The following is a 15891-nucleotide window of genomic DNA, read 5'->3' on the forward strand; positions in this document are numbered from 1 at the left end:
ATAAACGTGCGAGGCAACTGCTTAAGAATAATTCAAATGCCGACTTGGGCCTTTTGTTTCTCCTAGGTCAAAGAGGCCAGAATTTCCTTTCGGTAGGGATTTCTGGCCTCGCGATCCAGGCTGGTTTTATTATACAACGGATCTCCCCTCGGCATTTGCTGAAAAATGGCCCCAAGCCACTGAATTGCTTTTTGACGAGAAAAGATAGTGGGATTAATAACAGTAAGAACGAAGCGGGGGGGGGGGGGTGTTCTGGAGGGGGAAGCACATTCCGCCCAAAGCCCAGTCGGGCAGAAGTTCGGTTTGGGGCTAGAACCCGCCGAGAGGGCAGCTCGGCCACACCGGACGCCCCTGCCGACCAGGCCATGACGGGGCGCCCGCTCATAGGTCGGCACCCCTCGGCTCACAAACCCGCGATGCCTTTTTTGTTTGTTTATTTGCTTTTCCCCCCGGGCTCCTCGGGGAAGCAGAGTCGCCCTCAAGCTTGGGCCGCCTCCCTAAAAATGGGGGTGGGGTGAAGAATCACAGAAGCGGCAGTGCTGCGACTTCTTGAGCAGCCGTCGAGACCTCCCCCCCGCCCGCGCTCCGGTTTAAGGGCGCCGGACTCGAGGCCTTGCCGAGCCCTACCCCCATCCACACGCGGGGGCCCGGAGGCCTAAGGCCCCGCCCACGTGGCGAGCAGCCCGGAGCGCGGGACCCGACGGCCGCCATACAATGGAGCCCACGGCAGGCCCCGCGCGCCCCCGCCGCCGCATGCACCCCGCGCGCCGGGGGCGCCGGAAGATTCCAGAACCGGCCTTCCCTGTGGGGGGAGGGGAGGAGAACTCGGGCCCTCGAGCTCGTCGGGCCCCGGAAGGTACCTCACACCCTTCTCCGCAACTCTATTTAGTCGTCTCGGCCACTCCCTGAGACAAGCGGCCTCACATTTGGGTGTCCCGACCGTCGCCGGCGCGACCGTGGTTTCACCACACTCACCCGTGGACGCCATTTTCTCTCCTTCCTTCTCGTTCTCTCAACGTCCGTCTCCCTCTCGCTTTCCCTCTAGGCGCCGCACTGCGCAGGCGCGAAACCCGCAACCTCGGGCGCTACCATCGGGCCAGGCCGCAGGGGTGAGGGAAGGAGGGATGAACCACAGCCTTCTCGTCCTTCTCGCCTGCAGCTCTTGTCCTAATGTTCTCTCAAAGGCGCTGGGCGTGACATGCGGGCCAAACTAGCGCCGAAGGGTCCGAAGCGGAGGGTGAGCGGGTCTTGGTATCAACCCGGAGTGATTCTCCGTGCAAAGCTAAGCTGTTCGGAATGGTTACGTCCGCTGGCTCTAGGGACCGTCTCTGAAGAGTCTGCCTTGGAGGGACACGGAGGCCGGCGGGAGGGCTGGGGGAAGGGACCCGGGCCTAGAACAACTGCTGACTAATCGGCGGACGGCGGGGGACGGGAGGGCGGGGGAAGAGGTGGCGAGCCAGCCCGGCCGGGGTCACGCGCCCGAGCGCAAGCAGAATGGGCTCGGGGCTCTCAGACCTCTCCGGGAAGCTAGAGTCCCGACTCCCAGCCGGGGCCCCACCTGGCATTCCGGGGGCGGGGGAGGGGGGGAACGCGCTCTGCAGTGAGTACCCCGGACACGTGGCCTGGGCCGGAGGGGGGAGGGGGCCGAGGCGGGTGGGCTAGATGGGACGCCCCCCGAACGTAGCGCGCCAGATCCTAAGAGCCCCCCCCCCCCCCCCCCCCCCGTAACGGTCAACGTTGAGAGTGCCCTTTTAGTACCCCCCCCCATCCAATACCCTTGTTTTTACAGAAGGGGAAACTGAGGCCCAAGGAATTTGTGTGCTTTTCCTAAGTCACAAAGCTGAGTCCGACCCACGCTCTGGGACTCCTACTTTATCGCTCGGAAGAATCTTCCCGGTTCTTGTCTTCTCATTGTGTCCTCCAGTCTAACTAGTAAGGTAGGCAGGGTCTGATGGTGCACAGCCCCATTTTATCGATGAAGAGACTGAGGCCCAGAGGGTTCCAGTCCCAGTTCTGTTTGTCCGTGTGCAAGTCTTTCACCCTTGTAAGGTGCCCATGGGTACAATGGTTGTGAAGGTGCAGAAGGAGGGAGGCTTGCAGTGGTTGTCTTGGCTCTGGGCAAGGCTGGCACCTGTCTGCCTTTCTGGACTCAGTCTAGTCTCCTCAAAAGTGCTCAGGCCCAAGGAAGCGCAGGGCTCACCCAAATCTTTCAGCCGGACCTGGAACCAAGCCAGTGTCTCTCTTTCAGTGAACACATATGGGAAACTTGGGGATGAGTAAGAGGAGGGCACTCCCACCTGCTCCCTGTCCAGACCATCTGCTCAGGAAAAAAGACAGGCCAAGCTGTACTCACTAGATAGGATAAGATCTATGACCCATGACATGGCGGGCCAGGGCAAGAGACAGGGACATTTGAACTGGGCTTCAAGGGGTGTATAGGAGTTTGCCTATTGGAGAGCTGAAGGGAGGGACATTGCAGGCAGAGGAACTTTCTACATTCTTCCTGCAGGAAACTGGCGGGTGGGTTTTGATGCTGAGGTTGCCCTTGGGAAAGGAGCAGATGAAGCAGTCTTCTTGTCTCTGGGCTTTTGCTTTCTGCCTCATGAGATCAGCTCACTGGGAGTGACACAGGCCTGGCTGGGGGTGAGAAGGTTTCAGCAAGGCCTGTGCCTTGTGGGCTGGGAGTTGGCTTTTGTGAGGGCCAGACTGAACCAGCCAGGCTGGAGCAGCTGCTTCCATGTTGAGGAGCCACCCCCCCCCTCCTGCCCCCCACCTCACTGGTGGCTAGTTATCTCTGCCTCCTCCCACAATTAGCTGGGATGGCTACAGTTTATTGAGCAGGAGCTGTGGGCTGGGCCCTGCCTTAGTCCATTTCCTTTTCTTACTGTATGAGGAAAGGATTTTTCTTAATCCCCATTTTACAGATGAGGAAGGAGAGGCTCAGAGGATGGAAAACTTGTCCAGGGATGCACAGCAGGAAGGAGTGGAGGGGACACTGGAACCTTCCTGCAGGAAGGGGGGCTAAGGCCAGAAGGGCTGTACTCATAGCTGAAGAAAGGGAATGTCTCTGTCTCTCTGCACTTAGGGTGTGGGACTCTTGCCCCTCCTCCAGCCCTTCTGCCTTAGCCCCTTCCGAATCTGCCTGCCGATTGGTTGGCCTCACCCCGTGTCAAGGGCAGCTGAGCCCCTCTAGAGCTCTAAGGCTGGGCACAGTGGAGGGGAGAAGGGAGAAAGGTGGCTGGTCTGCAACCCGAGGGAAGAGGGAGGCAGAGGAAAGCTGGAGATGACCCTTAGTTTGTCCTGGGGTGCTGCACCCCTTTTTTTGGGAGTCCAGAGCCCCAGATCAACTCAGCCCTTTTGGTCTGGCTCCTCACCATCCTCACACAGGCAGAGGGGATGGCAGGATGGCTAAGCACATGGTTAGGGTCCGAGCTCCTCTATGGTTGAGTTGCTGGACCTGCCTCTCCAGCTTCAGTTTCTACTTCTGTAAAATGGAGCCATTGGGAGGGTAGTTGAAAGGAAGTTGGGTAAAAATTGCAGTAATAACTATTGTTATTGTTTTCCTTTACTCCTAGCACACAGCCCCAAGACCACTCTTGACGCCTTCAGCCGTGCTATGCATGCCAGAGGTCCCCCTGGCCCACTGTCCCCGGCGCTGCCTCTTGCCTCCTCTGTCCTGATGCTGCTGCTGAGCTGCCTGTGGCTGGTGGGGGCTGGCCCCAGCCTTGCCCTGGCCCCAGAGCTGCTGCTGGACCCTTGGCAGGGTGAGAGCCAGCCCCATGGACCTTGGAAGAGGCAGGAGACTTAGGTAGGGCCTAAGACCAGTTCATAGGAGCGGCATGCATCATACACTGGTCAAGCAGAGAGAGGACCCAGTGCCCAGGGGGAGGTTGGCCTTGGACAGGAGCATGCCCAGCTCATCCACAGCCAAGAAGGGAGGGCAGAGCACCTAGGCAGAGGGGCCAGCAGAGCTGTGGTAGCCTGTGAGTAGGTATTCTTTTCAGATGGCTTCCTTTTTTGGTGGTTTTCTCTTAAAATAAGAACTAAGGCTTTCAGCTTAGTACAGGAATGTTCAGGAGGTCCTGGGAGTTTGAGGAGTGACCCCAGCTGAGTGTTTCCCAGCAGACGTTAAGTGACTCATCCATAGTTGGGTTGCTCTTGAGAAGACTGAGTGGTGTCTCCAGCATGTTCGGTTAACACAGTAGGGGAGCAGCCGCAGCATTTAGAAGCCCTTGGTCCCTTTCATGAGTAATTACAGTGCTGGCAGTGGGCAGACTTTGGCTCCTGGGGAGAGGAGGCTGGCTTAGTGGGTATTCTGTAGAGGGTAACTACCACCCTGGGACAGCCTTGGGGGTTAGGGCCACTAACCTGGCACATAAGATCCTTTTCTCTCCCAGCACACCGTCTGCTGACCCACGTCCTGGGCCACACGGCCCTACCTGGCCTCCTCCTGAGCCTGCTGCTCCTGCCCACACTGGGCTGGTGGCAGGAGTGCCACCTGGGCACGCTGCGGTTCCTGCATGCCTCTGCCCTGCTCGCCCTGGCTGCTGGGCTAATGGGTGTGCTGCTGGCAGGCCTCGGGGTGCCCAGCGCAGCTGGTGGCTGTGGCTACATGCCTGTCCACCTGGCCATGCTGGCGGGGCAGGGTTACCACCCTAGACAGCCCCAGGGGGTACTGCCACCGTGGCTGCTGCCGTGGCTGCTGCTTGCTGTGACACCAGTGCTCAGCTCTGAGCCACCCTTCCTGCAGCTATTGTGCGGCCTCCTTGCTGGCCTCGCCTGTATCCTTTGCCTGGGTCCAGGGCCCACGTGGACATGTGGGTTCTGTGGCTGGGCCCCCAGAGGGGGAGGGAAGCGGCACAAGGAGGTCAGGTCCTTGCAGGTCAGCTGTGCAAACACATTCCGGGAGCATCTGTGAGTCTTCCTCTGGCCAGACTGGGCGGGGGTGGGGCTGAGGGCTAATGGCCAGGTAGAGGCACCAACTATAATATAAAGGGGAGCCCTCCCCTACGGAGGTGGCATCTGAGCTGAGATGTGCAGGATGAAGGGTTCAGGGCAAGTGAAAAAGAGCAGGCCAGGCAGAGGGTGCAGGAAGTGCAAGGCCAGGGTGAGAGTGAGCCCCGGGGCTCAGCGCTGAAAGGTGGAACACGTGTGGCTGGCGGTGCAGGTGCATTGAACACAGGCTTTTGCTCCAAAGATGCTCCGTGCCTATTGGGGAAGCCGTGCCTTTGGAGAGAACAGTGGGCACAGGCTTACCCGCTGTGGCTTTTTAGGACTGGGGACACCAGTTGCCCAGGCCTGGCTGTATCCTGCAGTGGGGAGTACGTTGCCCTGGCTGAGGGCAATGAGGGGGGTGTCACTGGGCACAAGGGTGGGCCTTGAGTCAGACCGGAGAGCTCTGGGAACAGAGCAGGCAGGGGATGCTGGAGACGAGGGGATAGAGCTTTTGTGGGGAGATACACCTGCCTCCCCCTCTTACTGGCTGAGTAGCTTCGGGCAGGTTCCTTTTCCTAGAGCTGCTGACTAGGATGACAACACACCCCTTGCTGGGCCATAGTGAGGAGATGGATGTGAGGGAATGCTTGTCACCACTTGGCCCAGGGCCTGGCGTGCAGTGTGGGCTCACCCCTGCTGGTTTTGGTTTTCCTTGACCGGCCGCCCTGCCCTGGGCAGACAGATGCAGCCGGGGCCTTCCGGTGGCTGGAGCTCTCTGAGCGGCGGCTGCAAGCACTGCAGGAGGGCATCTTGTGCAGGGCCCTGGCAGAGTGCTGGCCGGTCAGACTCCTTCCTACCCCAGGCAGCCTGGCCGAGCTGCCGGTCACCCATCCTGCCGGAGTCAGGTGAGAGTGATGCCAAAGACGGCGGCCCCGCCGGTGTAATCCGCGGCAGTGCTGGCAGTCAGGCCCTCTTCTGCTTCTGCTTCTCCAGGCCTCCCGCCCCCGGACCTCTTTACACAGCCTCCCCTAGCCTCTGGTCCCGCAGCGAAGGCTCAGCCCACCTCCCGCCAGGCCTAGGGCCTGTGCAGCTGACCTGGGAGGGCTCCTCTGAGGTGGGCCTGGCCTGGACCGGGCCCGTCTTCCCCCCAGGGACCCCGCTGTGGGCAGCCCTGGATGAGCAGATGCTGCAGGAGGGGATCCAGGCCTCACTCCTTGAGGGGCCAGCCCAGTGTCCTGAGAGCCCACTACGGCTGCCTAAATCCTCTGTCTCCTCTCTGCGGTAAGGCGGTTGGGTGGGGGTGGGGTCCCCTGGTGCAGGGGCTGGAGGTGGCCCTGACATTCCCTCCCTGTCCCCCCATCCCACAGGTTGCAGCAGCTGGAGCGCATGGGCTTCCCCACAGAGCAGGCAGTGGTGGCACTGGCAGCCACGGGCCGAGTGGAGGGTGCCGTGTCCCTGCTGGTTGAGGGGGAGGTGGGCACTGAGGCCTTAGTGATTCAGGGGAGGGGCGGACCCGCCCACCCTGAGGGTCCTGGTCCCCCCTAGCACATGCAGGCCCTTGGGTGACGAGGGGCTTGGCCTGTGGTTGGGGAGTCGGAGCCCCAGCCCTGTCTGCTGAGAGTCACAGTGTGGTGCAGGAGAGGCACCTCTGGCACCCCACCCTGGTACCGTTCAGAATAAAAACAGTGCACTTTTTAACCTAGACCTCCTCGGGGGCAGCAGTTGTGTCTGACTCTTCTATGTTGGCAGCAAGGGGGATGAATGAATGAATGAGCGGGGAGGGACTGACCGATTTCAGGCGAACAGCTCCTTGATGTGCAGAGACCAAGGCTGAACTGCAGCCTCTTCCTGGGGAAGCTACACCCTCCACCTCGGGGCATAGAAGACCCTCTGCTGAGGAGCCATCTTGTTTCCCAGCTGATTTCTACCCAGCCTTGGGTCTCAGCCTACACAGAGACCTTCCTTCAGGAAACCTCCCCCGATTCCCCAGGAATATCATCCCTTCGCTGCCTGCACCCTGACAGTGTCCCTGCTGGACAGGGGCCAGTTCAGTCAGTCTCCTGAGGCTCTGGAGCTGGTGGCTGTGCCCTGCTGGGCTCCCTGCACAGGAAGCAATGTGGGGGTGCCATGAGGGAGAAGCTTCCTCAGCTTGGAAGAGGCAGGTCCTCCCTTTTGGCCCTCCTCAGTCCTTGACCCCTTCCCAGGAAGGGGAGGGGCAGACTGAGCCAGAGGGTGGAGGGTGGGGCCTGGGTGTGAGGCTGATGGGCTATGGGGAGAGGTAAGGCCAGGGGCGCCTGGGAAGCTGGACTTTGAGGGGTGGTGCAGGGAACTGTGTGTCCTGGAGCAGCCTACAGACTAGTCGCCTGAGGGGGCTGTACCCCACGCTGGGGCCAGAGTAAAGGGGCTGTAGAGACCGGCCCTGCCGTTGGCCACAGGCAAGGGGCCAGAAACAGACTGGACAGCCTGAAGGTCATGCCGTCCTTTTATGGGTGAGGAAACAGTCTTTGGGGGGGATGCTGCGGGTCACCCAATCTGGAAGCTGCCCCAAGGTCTGGCAGTTTCTTGCTCCTTGGGCTTCTCAGGAGCTGCAGCCATTGCCGAACACCTGGCCAGGGGATGGGGATGGTGTGAGCCTCTGCTCTGCTCACCTACCCCTGTGTGCCCCCCTGCCCAGCAGCACCTTGACGGCCCTCACAGTCCTGCTTTGCATGTGGGCAGGGAAGGCCACCAAGAAGAGAGAAGAGGCTCCTGGCCCTGCCCAGCTGCACCCCATCTAAGCACACACTGAGACCAGGCCAGTGGGACATCAGGTTGGGTGCCTTTATTGGCTGGAGACCTCTTCCTCCAGGGTGCCCCTCCCTCTCCATGCCTCCGCCCCCACTGGGACATGGGAGGGGCTGGGGGCTCAGGAGGCAGGACCTATGCAATGTCCTGCCTGTTGAGCTCAGGGTGGGGACCCAGCACCAGAAATCAAGGAGCGGAGGGCTGCGGTGGGCTCCCCGAGGTTTGGCTGGGGAGGAGGAAGAGGCAAGCCTGCCTTTCCCCACCAGCCCGTGTGTGCTAAGGGCCCAGAAGAACCCTAGCTCCAGCCACCCATCAGTGCCCACAGGCCTGGATGCCCGGGCAGCCAGTGAGAAAACCGAAGGCTTGAACCTGCCACCCCTTCCCTGCAGGGTTGCACCATCCTATTTCACAGAGGGAAATGGAAGCCCAAGGCCCTGAGCAAGATCTCACCTCTTGCCTGGGCTGCCCCTCCCTCTCAGGCCACAGTCCCTTCTCAGCTTCATAGTAGGCAGACTTGCACGGGGTGTCAGGACCAAGACTTGCCTATCCCAAAGGCCTAGGTGGCAGAAGGGACCCTGAGGACATTAATAAATATGCATGGGCGGTCCCTGGAGGCAGTTGGCCAAGTCCAGGCTAGGAAGGGAAGCCAGGCCAGGTCTGCCCCTAGGGCCGCCCCTGCTCTCAGCCTCTCTCGTTGCGGCTCCTGGGGGCCACGATCCGGTAGTTGGCCGTGTGTCCTCCCCTCTTGCCCCGCAGGAGGCTGGGGGTGCCTGTGCCGGCAGGGCCTGCCCCCGACCCCTCTGGTTCTGCCGGAGGGAAGGAGAGAGTCAGGGTTAGTGAGGTCTGTATGAGGTGCCCATCTCCCTTCGGCCCTCTGGGGGCTGGGGTGCTGGGCACTCTGCCCTGGCATCTGGGAGGCAGAGCTGTGAGAAAGGGTAGTTTGCAAGCTGATTAGTGTCTCCCCTTACCCCCTGGAATTAGTAGCTCCCAGCCCAATGAGAGCACTCAAGGGTCTCTGATTTTCTCTGTCAAGGGGGGATAAATGAACCTGCCATGTTTCTGAAACGTTTAGCACGTAGTGAATGAATGATCCATACACGTATAGTTCTTTCCACACTTTGGAATATAGGTGAATCATCCTCATTTTGTAGTTGGGTAAACTAAGGTCAGGGAACAGACTCAGGCCACCTGTGATGGGGAAGAGTTTAGGAAGGCCAGGCTCTGCCACTGACCTACTGTGCAGCTTTGGGCAAGTCTAACCTCTGTCAGAGGCTCAGTTGTCTCATCTCTAAAACCCGGGAGGATAGTTCCAGATACACTGAGGTCCTGACCAGCTTCAATAATATTGAAATCAGTTCTAATTTGACTATGGTGAAATATGCCCCAACTGGAAATAAGGTATCCCCCAAGAGTGAAACAATAATTGGCATTTTTGCCACCTGGAAAACTCATCCTTCAAAACCCAGAGGAAGGCCTATCTTCTCCAGGAAGCCTTCTGCCACTAACTTTAGTCCCTCTCTAAGTTAAACAAACAGGTCAGGTAGGTCAGGTTGGGCTATTTTCCCAGGGGAAGAGGAACATCCAAGGAGCAGAGCCCTAGGCTGGGGGACTTGGCTGAGCCTCCAAAGTCCTGGTCAAAGGGATGGACACTCGGACTCTGGTGAGCACCAGCGTCCCATTGGGCCACTGCCAGGGGAATGGGCTATACCTTCATAATAATAACTGTCTAGCACCCTGACTCTGTGTGCCCCAGCCTCCCATGCACCTCTGGGCCGAAATTTGGGGCCTCTGGGACAGACCGATTTGTGTGTGCTCACAGTCAAGGGAGATTTGATGCCCTAAATCAGGGAGCATAGGAGGAGAGTAGCACAGAGCCCAGCCTCTAATATCAGCTAGGGCCAAGTCCTAAACCAAGTATAGAACCTCTGAGCCTCATCTGGAACATGGGGATAATACTGTGTCCCACCCTTGTGGTAAGTGTTTAAGGTACCCAGGAGTGGTTTTCATAATAAATGTTGGATTATTATCGTCACTAAATGTGTTTTTGACCCAGGTCTCCTGCAGGCCTGGTTACTGTTTGAGTTGCTCATGAGATGCTATTTTGACACAATCAAGTTCAGGGTCCTTGGTTTCCCCTGGCCCCACTCAGTGCCTGGCAGAACAGAGGTGTCAGTGAACTTTTGTTGATGGAGCAAAAAGAGCCAGAGCTTTAAAGGACAGACCTACGGTGGACCCCTGGCCTTACCACTACTATCGCTATGACCCTGCGGAAATCATGTGAGCTCTCTGAACCTCTGTTTCTTCATCTGTGAAATGGGCGTGGCATTGCCCACTTGGCAAGCTTGTATTAGGGACTGGATATAAATCCCCCAGCCTGGGGGGCTGGATGTGTGACAGCTGTTACTATCTCATTATTATTGATTATAGCCTAAACATGAGTCCTATCTGGGTCTTTAGTTAGCACCTGCTGTGTACGATGGATGAGGGGAAAGTTCCTTCTTCAATGCTCCCCTCCTCCCTCACCCCCTCTTCAGGCCCATCACCCAAGCTTGCTTATGGGGTCACTCCCCCAGGCTTGTGGCCACAGAGAGTGGGCGTGGGCTTTCTAAGGTGACCAGAACTCCCTCCCTGGGCTGCTGGATACAGTGGACTAAAGTGCAGGTATGGCTCCAAGGCTAGTATGTCCCTTCTGGTTCCTGTCCCTATCCTCCTGAGAGAGGAGGTGCAGAGACACCTGAAAAAGGTGCTGAGAGCCTGGGATTTGGTCCTTGGTCCCAAATCTGTGAGAGGGGAGGAGGTCTGGGAGACGGTCACTGATGTTTCTAAAAGTTAGAGAAGCCATGTGGCAAGGTGAGAGGAGCTTGGGAAGCAGACCACACGCCCCTTGCAGCCTCCAGGTCTGTGTCCATGCAGGACTCTGTCAAGGCTGCCCTTTCTACCTTCTCGTAGGGATTTTCCATTACTCAGTGCAAGTGTCCCCATTCCAGGAAGGCTTCTCCAACCCATAGCCAGAAGTGACTGCCACTCACTCACATCCTTTGGTGCCCCTGTACCCCTTGGCCCTCATCTCTGTAGACACTGAGGATCCCCCATCACTTGATGGGCGCAGAGCGTCCGCCCAGACCTGGCACTCAGTAGATGTGCCCTACAGTTTTGCTGAATGAGGGAGGCTTGACTGTATCCTTAGCCCTCCTTCCTGCTTGGAGCCTCTGTTTCCTCATCTATAAAACAGATGCGAACTTGGACATGATGTCTGAGGCCCATGTGCACTGATGTACTAGGACCAGGCTGTGATATGGGGTGGCTGGAGGTGGGAGAAGGATGGCTTATGGGGGCCTCTTAGTGGTTAGGTGAAGACCAGAGCTCAGCCCCGAGGGTGGCCAATCCCTGCCTCTCTTGAGGGCCACCCACAAGCTCCGTTTCACGGGAGGGCCCTCCTTAGCCCCACCATGACAAGCCAGGCGCAGGGAGGGGTGCTGCCCACTTGGTGTCTAACCTCCTTCCTTGCCTTCTACCTCCCTTCAAGAGCCTTCTCAAACTGGGCGCTGCCAGATTCTCTAGCTTCACCTATTGCTCTTTAGCAACCTCACAGAACCGGCCTCTTGGCTTTTGCTCATGCTGTTCCTGTGCCCATTTACTTGCCCCAATCCTTGCCCTTCAGGTCTCCACTTAGATGACACTTCCTCCAGGAAGCCCTCCCTGAGATGCCCTTCCCCACTCCCCAGCCTGGGTCAGGGGCACTTCTGTGCTGTCACAGTACTCACTCCACCGTGGTATTCCTTGCCCTGGGTCTAGCAGCCCGTACCAGGGCAACCCCCGTGTCCTTGCACCCTGTACTCCATGAGAGCAGGACTATGTCTGTCTTATCTGGGAGCCTGTGCCAGCAGGGTGTCGGGCACCATCTGCTGGCTGGCCGGAAGGACTAAAGGAGGAGTGTCTGCTGGCCTGGATCCAGCAGTGGGAGGTAACTTCTATGTCCCTAGGCCCTTCCTGGAAGGGACTGCCCCTACCTGCCCGCCCTGCCGTTACCTGGCCAGATGATGGCTTCCAGCAGGGTGACTCGTCTGGCCAGGAGCTCCAGCTGAGCCTGCTGCTGCAGGAAGCTCTGTAAGCTAGGAGCCTGATGGGAGATCAAGAAAAGCAGACGGTGCAAGTCGGGCCTCCAAGGGCTGGGCCGGGGAGCTGAGGGTGGGGGGTAGGGGCCAGGCCCCTGCCAGCTTCGAAGCAGGAGCCTGGGTGTAAGTCTCTATCGAGACCTCGGTCTCCCCTTCTAACTGGGGACGGGGCTTGCCTGGCTCCTCAAGTGACCAGATGGGTGGAGAAATTGGTGGGTGAGAGCCTGGGGTGACGATCTGGCTCCCTCCAGCCCCCAAAGGGACCTGCAGGGCACGTTAGGAGGACCAGAGGAGGAACTGTAAGGGAGATACTTGGGGCCAGGAGGCCTGCCCTATGAGAGCCTCTGGGGGCTCCTGGGGGAGGGGAGATCAGAACTGGTGGGTGGTATATTACCTGGAGTACCCTGGGGACTGAGCCTGGCTTCGTCACCCACAGTCCCCTGCACTTCTGGAGTCTAGTTCCATGACCTATTGTCCTGTGGGCTTGGGGACTGGCTCTCTTACCCATGACTTCTCTAGAGCTGAATGAAGCCTGGTTGGAGTCTGGATTTCTTACCCATAACCCTCCTGTGGGCCTGGGCTCTGACTTTATTACCCATGATCCCCTGCTCTTCTGCCATCTGGCTCTGTTACCCACAATCCCTTTCTGGTCTGGAGTTTGGCTCCACTGCCCCTAATTTCTTTGAAACTCAAAATCTGTCATCTCTGCTTCCCCTGCAGGCCTGGAAACCGCATTACTCACAATGCCCGGAGGCCCAGTCTGACCACAGAGGTGGGGGCCCAGGTTTCTAGGGCTCCCTTTCACCTGTGGAGGAGGAACCAGCCATTGAGGGATGGGTGGCCTTGTTCTCTCACGTCCTCACCTGCCTGGGGCAGGCACCTTCTCCAGCCTCATGACTGGGTCCAGGCAGCTCCACCCCTGGAGGGCCTGGGGAAGGCTGGTGGGTGGGGGCTGGGCTGTCTGTCCGTCTGTCTGTCTCTACTCACCATAGAGCCCAATCATTGTTTCCAAGATTAAAACCCTCTCAGCTAAAATCTTCAAAGCCTCGCGTAGTTGGTGCAACCCCTCCCCCTGCGGAGGAAAGAGACAGATGCAGCCGTGAAGGGGGCAAGGGAGGAGGTCCTGCAAAGCTCGTTGGTGGCCCATGCCCCACCCTGGACATGCATCTGTGGCCCCGCACCACCTGCCACAACCCAGGGTCCGCGGACAGCCAGGATAAGGCCGGGAGAGGATGGGGCAGGGAGGGGCAAGACAGGTGGAAGCGGCCCCCTCAGTAAGTCCTGATGGGTCCCAGCTGGCTGCTCTCTGCCCACACCCCTGCACATCTGCTGCACTGGGGGCAGGGCAGTGCCAGGCCACAGGGGCCTCACTGCTGTCCCAGAACCTGCCTCGGGGCCTGCCCTGGAGGTTGTCATGGGGCACCCCCAAATCTCTGTTGCCTGACACCTGCATGATTCCTGCCACATCCCTGGGCCACCTGCACTCTTGTTTACTTAATATTCTTTAAACTGACTCACTTTTTGCCTACATTAACATACCACATTAACCTCACTCTAATGAATTCCATCAATTCCACTCAGGCTCCCACTGATCTTCTTTCCATTAACATCAAAATGAATATAGGCAAGTAAAATTAGAAAATGTTTGAGTGGCATCACTTTTGGGAACTTGTGCTTAACGTGTTGGAGAAGCTAAGGCTCAGGCCCAGGTGTCCACTCCTCAGCCCTTCTCACTTTGGGCTCAATCCCTCCCCAGGCTCTGACTGTTCTAAGTCCGCATTCTGCATGTCCTGGAATCAGGCCCCCAGCCCCACCCTCCCTTCGAAGTAGCATCCCTAGGTCTGTAGCCCCCAGGCCCAGGGATGTGGCAGCAGGCCCCCAAAGCCCCTGCCCCAGGGCTCCCTACCCCAAGATATTGTCGGCTGCTAGGGCAGGCTCAAGCCAGCCCTCACGTTCACTTCCAGTTTGTCTGTCTGTCCTTTCCTTCCCCAGCATGAGGTCCACGATCTGGCTGAAACTCCACACTCCCTCACTCCTTCCTCTTTCCTAATCCAGACTAAAGCTATTTCCGGAACGTCGATATCTTAATTCCAAAGGAGCACCCCAGGACAGCAAATAGAACTATTCCAGCCCTCACATATCTGGGAGTCTCTCTCAGTGTCCTTTACTTGGTTCAGATTAAGTGAAGGGATGGGGTAGTATATGCATATTGCCACGATTGAAATCCAACATCTAACAACCGAGAGACCTCCCAACGTGTCTGTGAGCCTGCTGTGGCCTTGCTGGGGCTGTCTGTTATAACCCAGCTGTCCTGTCCACATCACAAGGATTTGGAAACTCTCAGGCCACTGACTGGACATTGCAGCCTAACGGTCAGAGTCACTGTGGGCCGCACACCAAAGTAATCCCTTTCAAGTATTACAAGAGCAGGATCTAAAAATGGATGACCTTCAAAAATTATGTTAAGCCACTCCCAGCATGGACAGTGGGACAAGCTGACCTCATGAACCTCCTGATAAGATGTAATAAAGGGTACTGCAGCCCCCACCAATGCTCCTGCCAAGAGCATTTAACTGCATCTCATCGCAAGGAAACAATCAGGCAAATCTAGATAGATGGTGGGACACTCACAAAAAGACAAAGTCAAGAGAAAGAAGAAAAGGACAGGGACTGTTCTAGATGAAAAGACACTAGAGTTGTAACAACCAAATGCAATGCATGAATCTTGATGAGCTTAGATTAAAAAAAAAAAGCAAAAAAAAAAAGGCATTTTGGGGACAACTGGTAAAATTTGTATGTAGGTTAAATGATACATCACTTTAGAGCATCATTCTACTGAATCAATTTCAGCTTTCCTAGGTGTGATGGTGGTATTGGAGCTTTTTGGGAGAATGTCCACACTCTTTTGAGATACACACTGATGTGTTAGGGAAAATACAGATGAGGTTTGCAATTTACTTTCAAATAGATTTTTTAAAGTCTGTAAATATAAGTAAAGAGAGAAAGAGCAAACGTGGCAAAATACTAATAGTTGGTCTGGCTAGTGGAAGGCAGGAGGATATTCATTCTGGATTTTCCTGAACATTTGAAAATCTTCTAAATGAAAATTGGAGGAAAACACTAAAGCAACATTCCTGCTATTTGGATCCCTTCCAAGATGAGAGGCCTGTTGTTTGTACTGATAACACCCCAGTCGCCTCCAAACCCAGACTGAGCGTCCAGGGTCTGCCGGACACCCCGTACTCAGCTTTACGACAGATACCTCCCATTTGGCATGGGCAGAACCCCGGGCGGGGGGCTTCTTCTTCTTGTTCTTTTCTGTGAAAGCTGCCTTAACTTTTTGCTCCCCATCACAGCCAAACCAGCACCAAGTCTCTGTTAGTCCATTGACATCCATCCATCCATCCTCACTGTCCTCCTTCCAGTTCCAGCTCCCAGGGTCTCTTGCCAGGATGGCCACAACAGACTCCTGCCTGCCGTCTCTCTTTCTGCTTCTCCCATCCATTCTCCGCAGGGCAGTCAGAGGAACGGTTTGCAAACAGAAATCTGACTGTGTCTCTTTCCTGCTGTTCAATACTTCAGTGACTCCCCACTGTCCACAGAACGAAGTTCAAATTCTTCAACATGGCCTAAATCCTGCAAGGCTATTTAACCTCCGTCTCACCCCTTGACTGTCACACTGTACCATGCAAAGTATTTGCAGCTCCTTGGCTACCCCAGGCTCACTCCAGCCCCAAGGCCTTAGGTCATGATGTTCCCACTCCTCTACCTGAATACCCTTTGCTTGATTAATGCACCTTTCGGGCCTCAGCTCCCATCTCCTCCTTCAGGAGGCTAAATCCTCCCCCATCACAGTTGAGCTCCCTCTATCCTGTTGCTGCTGGTTACTGGTCTGTATCCCCCTCCCCCCCTTCCCAAATCACATCTATGTCCACAGAACCCAGCCTGGGGCCTGGCACCCACCAAGGAAGGGCTGGTTTCCAGGTCCTGGAAGATGAAAATCCTGGGTTTCATTTCCAGCTCTGCCAACAATTTGCTCTGTGGAGTTAGGCCTCAG

The 15891-nt window shown here is 57.0% G+C and overlaps 3 protein-coding genes across 14 annotated transcripts in view; 1 reads left to right on the forward strand and 2 right to left on the reverse strand.

Annotated features, from left to right (window-relative positions):
* EWSR1 (EWS RNA binding protein 1) overlaps positions 1-1078 on the reverse strand; it is a 27436-nt gene extending 26358 nt beyond the window's left edge. For all 3 annotated transcript variants that reach the window (XM_042909633.1, XM_042909632.1, XM_042909634.1), the window contains exon 1: positions 976-1078. In XM_042909633.1, coding sequence (XP_042765567.1) covers positions 976-988 — 13 coding nt within the window. In that variant the 5' untranslated portion in view covers positions 989-1078. The remainder of the gene's footprint in view (positions 1-975) is intronic.
* RHBDD3 (rhomboid domain containing 3) lies at positions 405-6639 on the forward strand. 4 transcript variants are annotated; one of them, XM_042909636.1, is made up of 8 exons: positions 405-856; positions 1046-1109; positions 1790-1937; positions 3576-3764; positions 4398-4781; positions 5678-5840; positions 5929-6216; positions 6303-6639. In XM_042909636.1, exons 4-8 carry the CDS (start codon positions 3617-3619, stop codon positions 6478-6480), a joined length of 1161 nt encoding a protein of 386 aa, XP_042765570.1. In that variant the 5' UTR covers positions 405-856; positions 1046-1109; positions 1790-1937; positions 3576-3616; the 3' UTR covers positions 6481-6639. The 4 variants fall into 4 exon arrangements, with proteins under 4 accessions (XP_042765570.1, XP_042765572.1, XP_042765569.1 ...); XM_042909638.1 differs by lacking the exon at positions 1046-1109; XM_042909635.1 differs by lacking the exons at positions 405-856; positions 1046-1109 and adding an exon at positions 1149-1237.
* A 682-nt stretch (positions 6640-7321) lies between these two features.
* Positions 7322-15891, reverse strand: part of EMID1 (EMI domain containing 1) — a 49018-nt gene continuing 40448 nt past the window's right edge. For 2 of the 7 annotated variants that reach the window (XM_042910949.1, XM_042910947.1), the window contains 2 exons: positions 12822-12906; positions 8304-8525 (listed from right to left, as the gene is read on the reverse strand). In XM_042910949.1, coding sequence (XP_042766883.1) covers positions 8401-8525; positions 12822-12906 — 210 coding nt within the window. In that variant the 3' untranslated portion in view covers positions 8304-8400. Of the gene's footprint in view, positions 7541-7734; positions 8526-11748; positions 11840-12821; positions 12907-15891 lie in introns of those variants that run through there. The other 5 variants (XM_042910948.1, XM_042910945.1, XR_006195354.1 and 2 more) reach the window with 4 other exon arrangements.

Source organism: Panthera leo, chromosome D3 (assembly GCF_018350215.1).
Source record: "Panthera leo isolate Ple1 chromosome D3, P.leo_Ple1_pat1.1, whole genome shotgun sequence".
NCBI lineage: Eukaryota > Metazoa > Chordata > Mammalia > Carnivora > Felidae > Panthera > Panthera leo.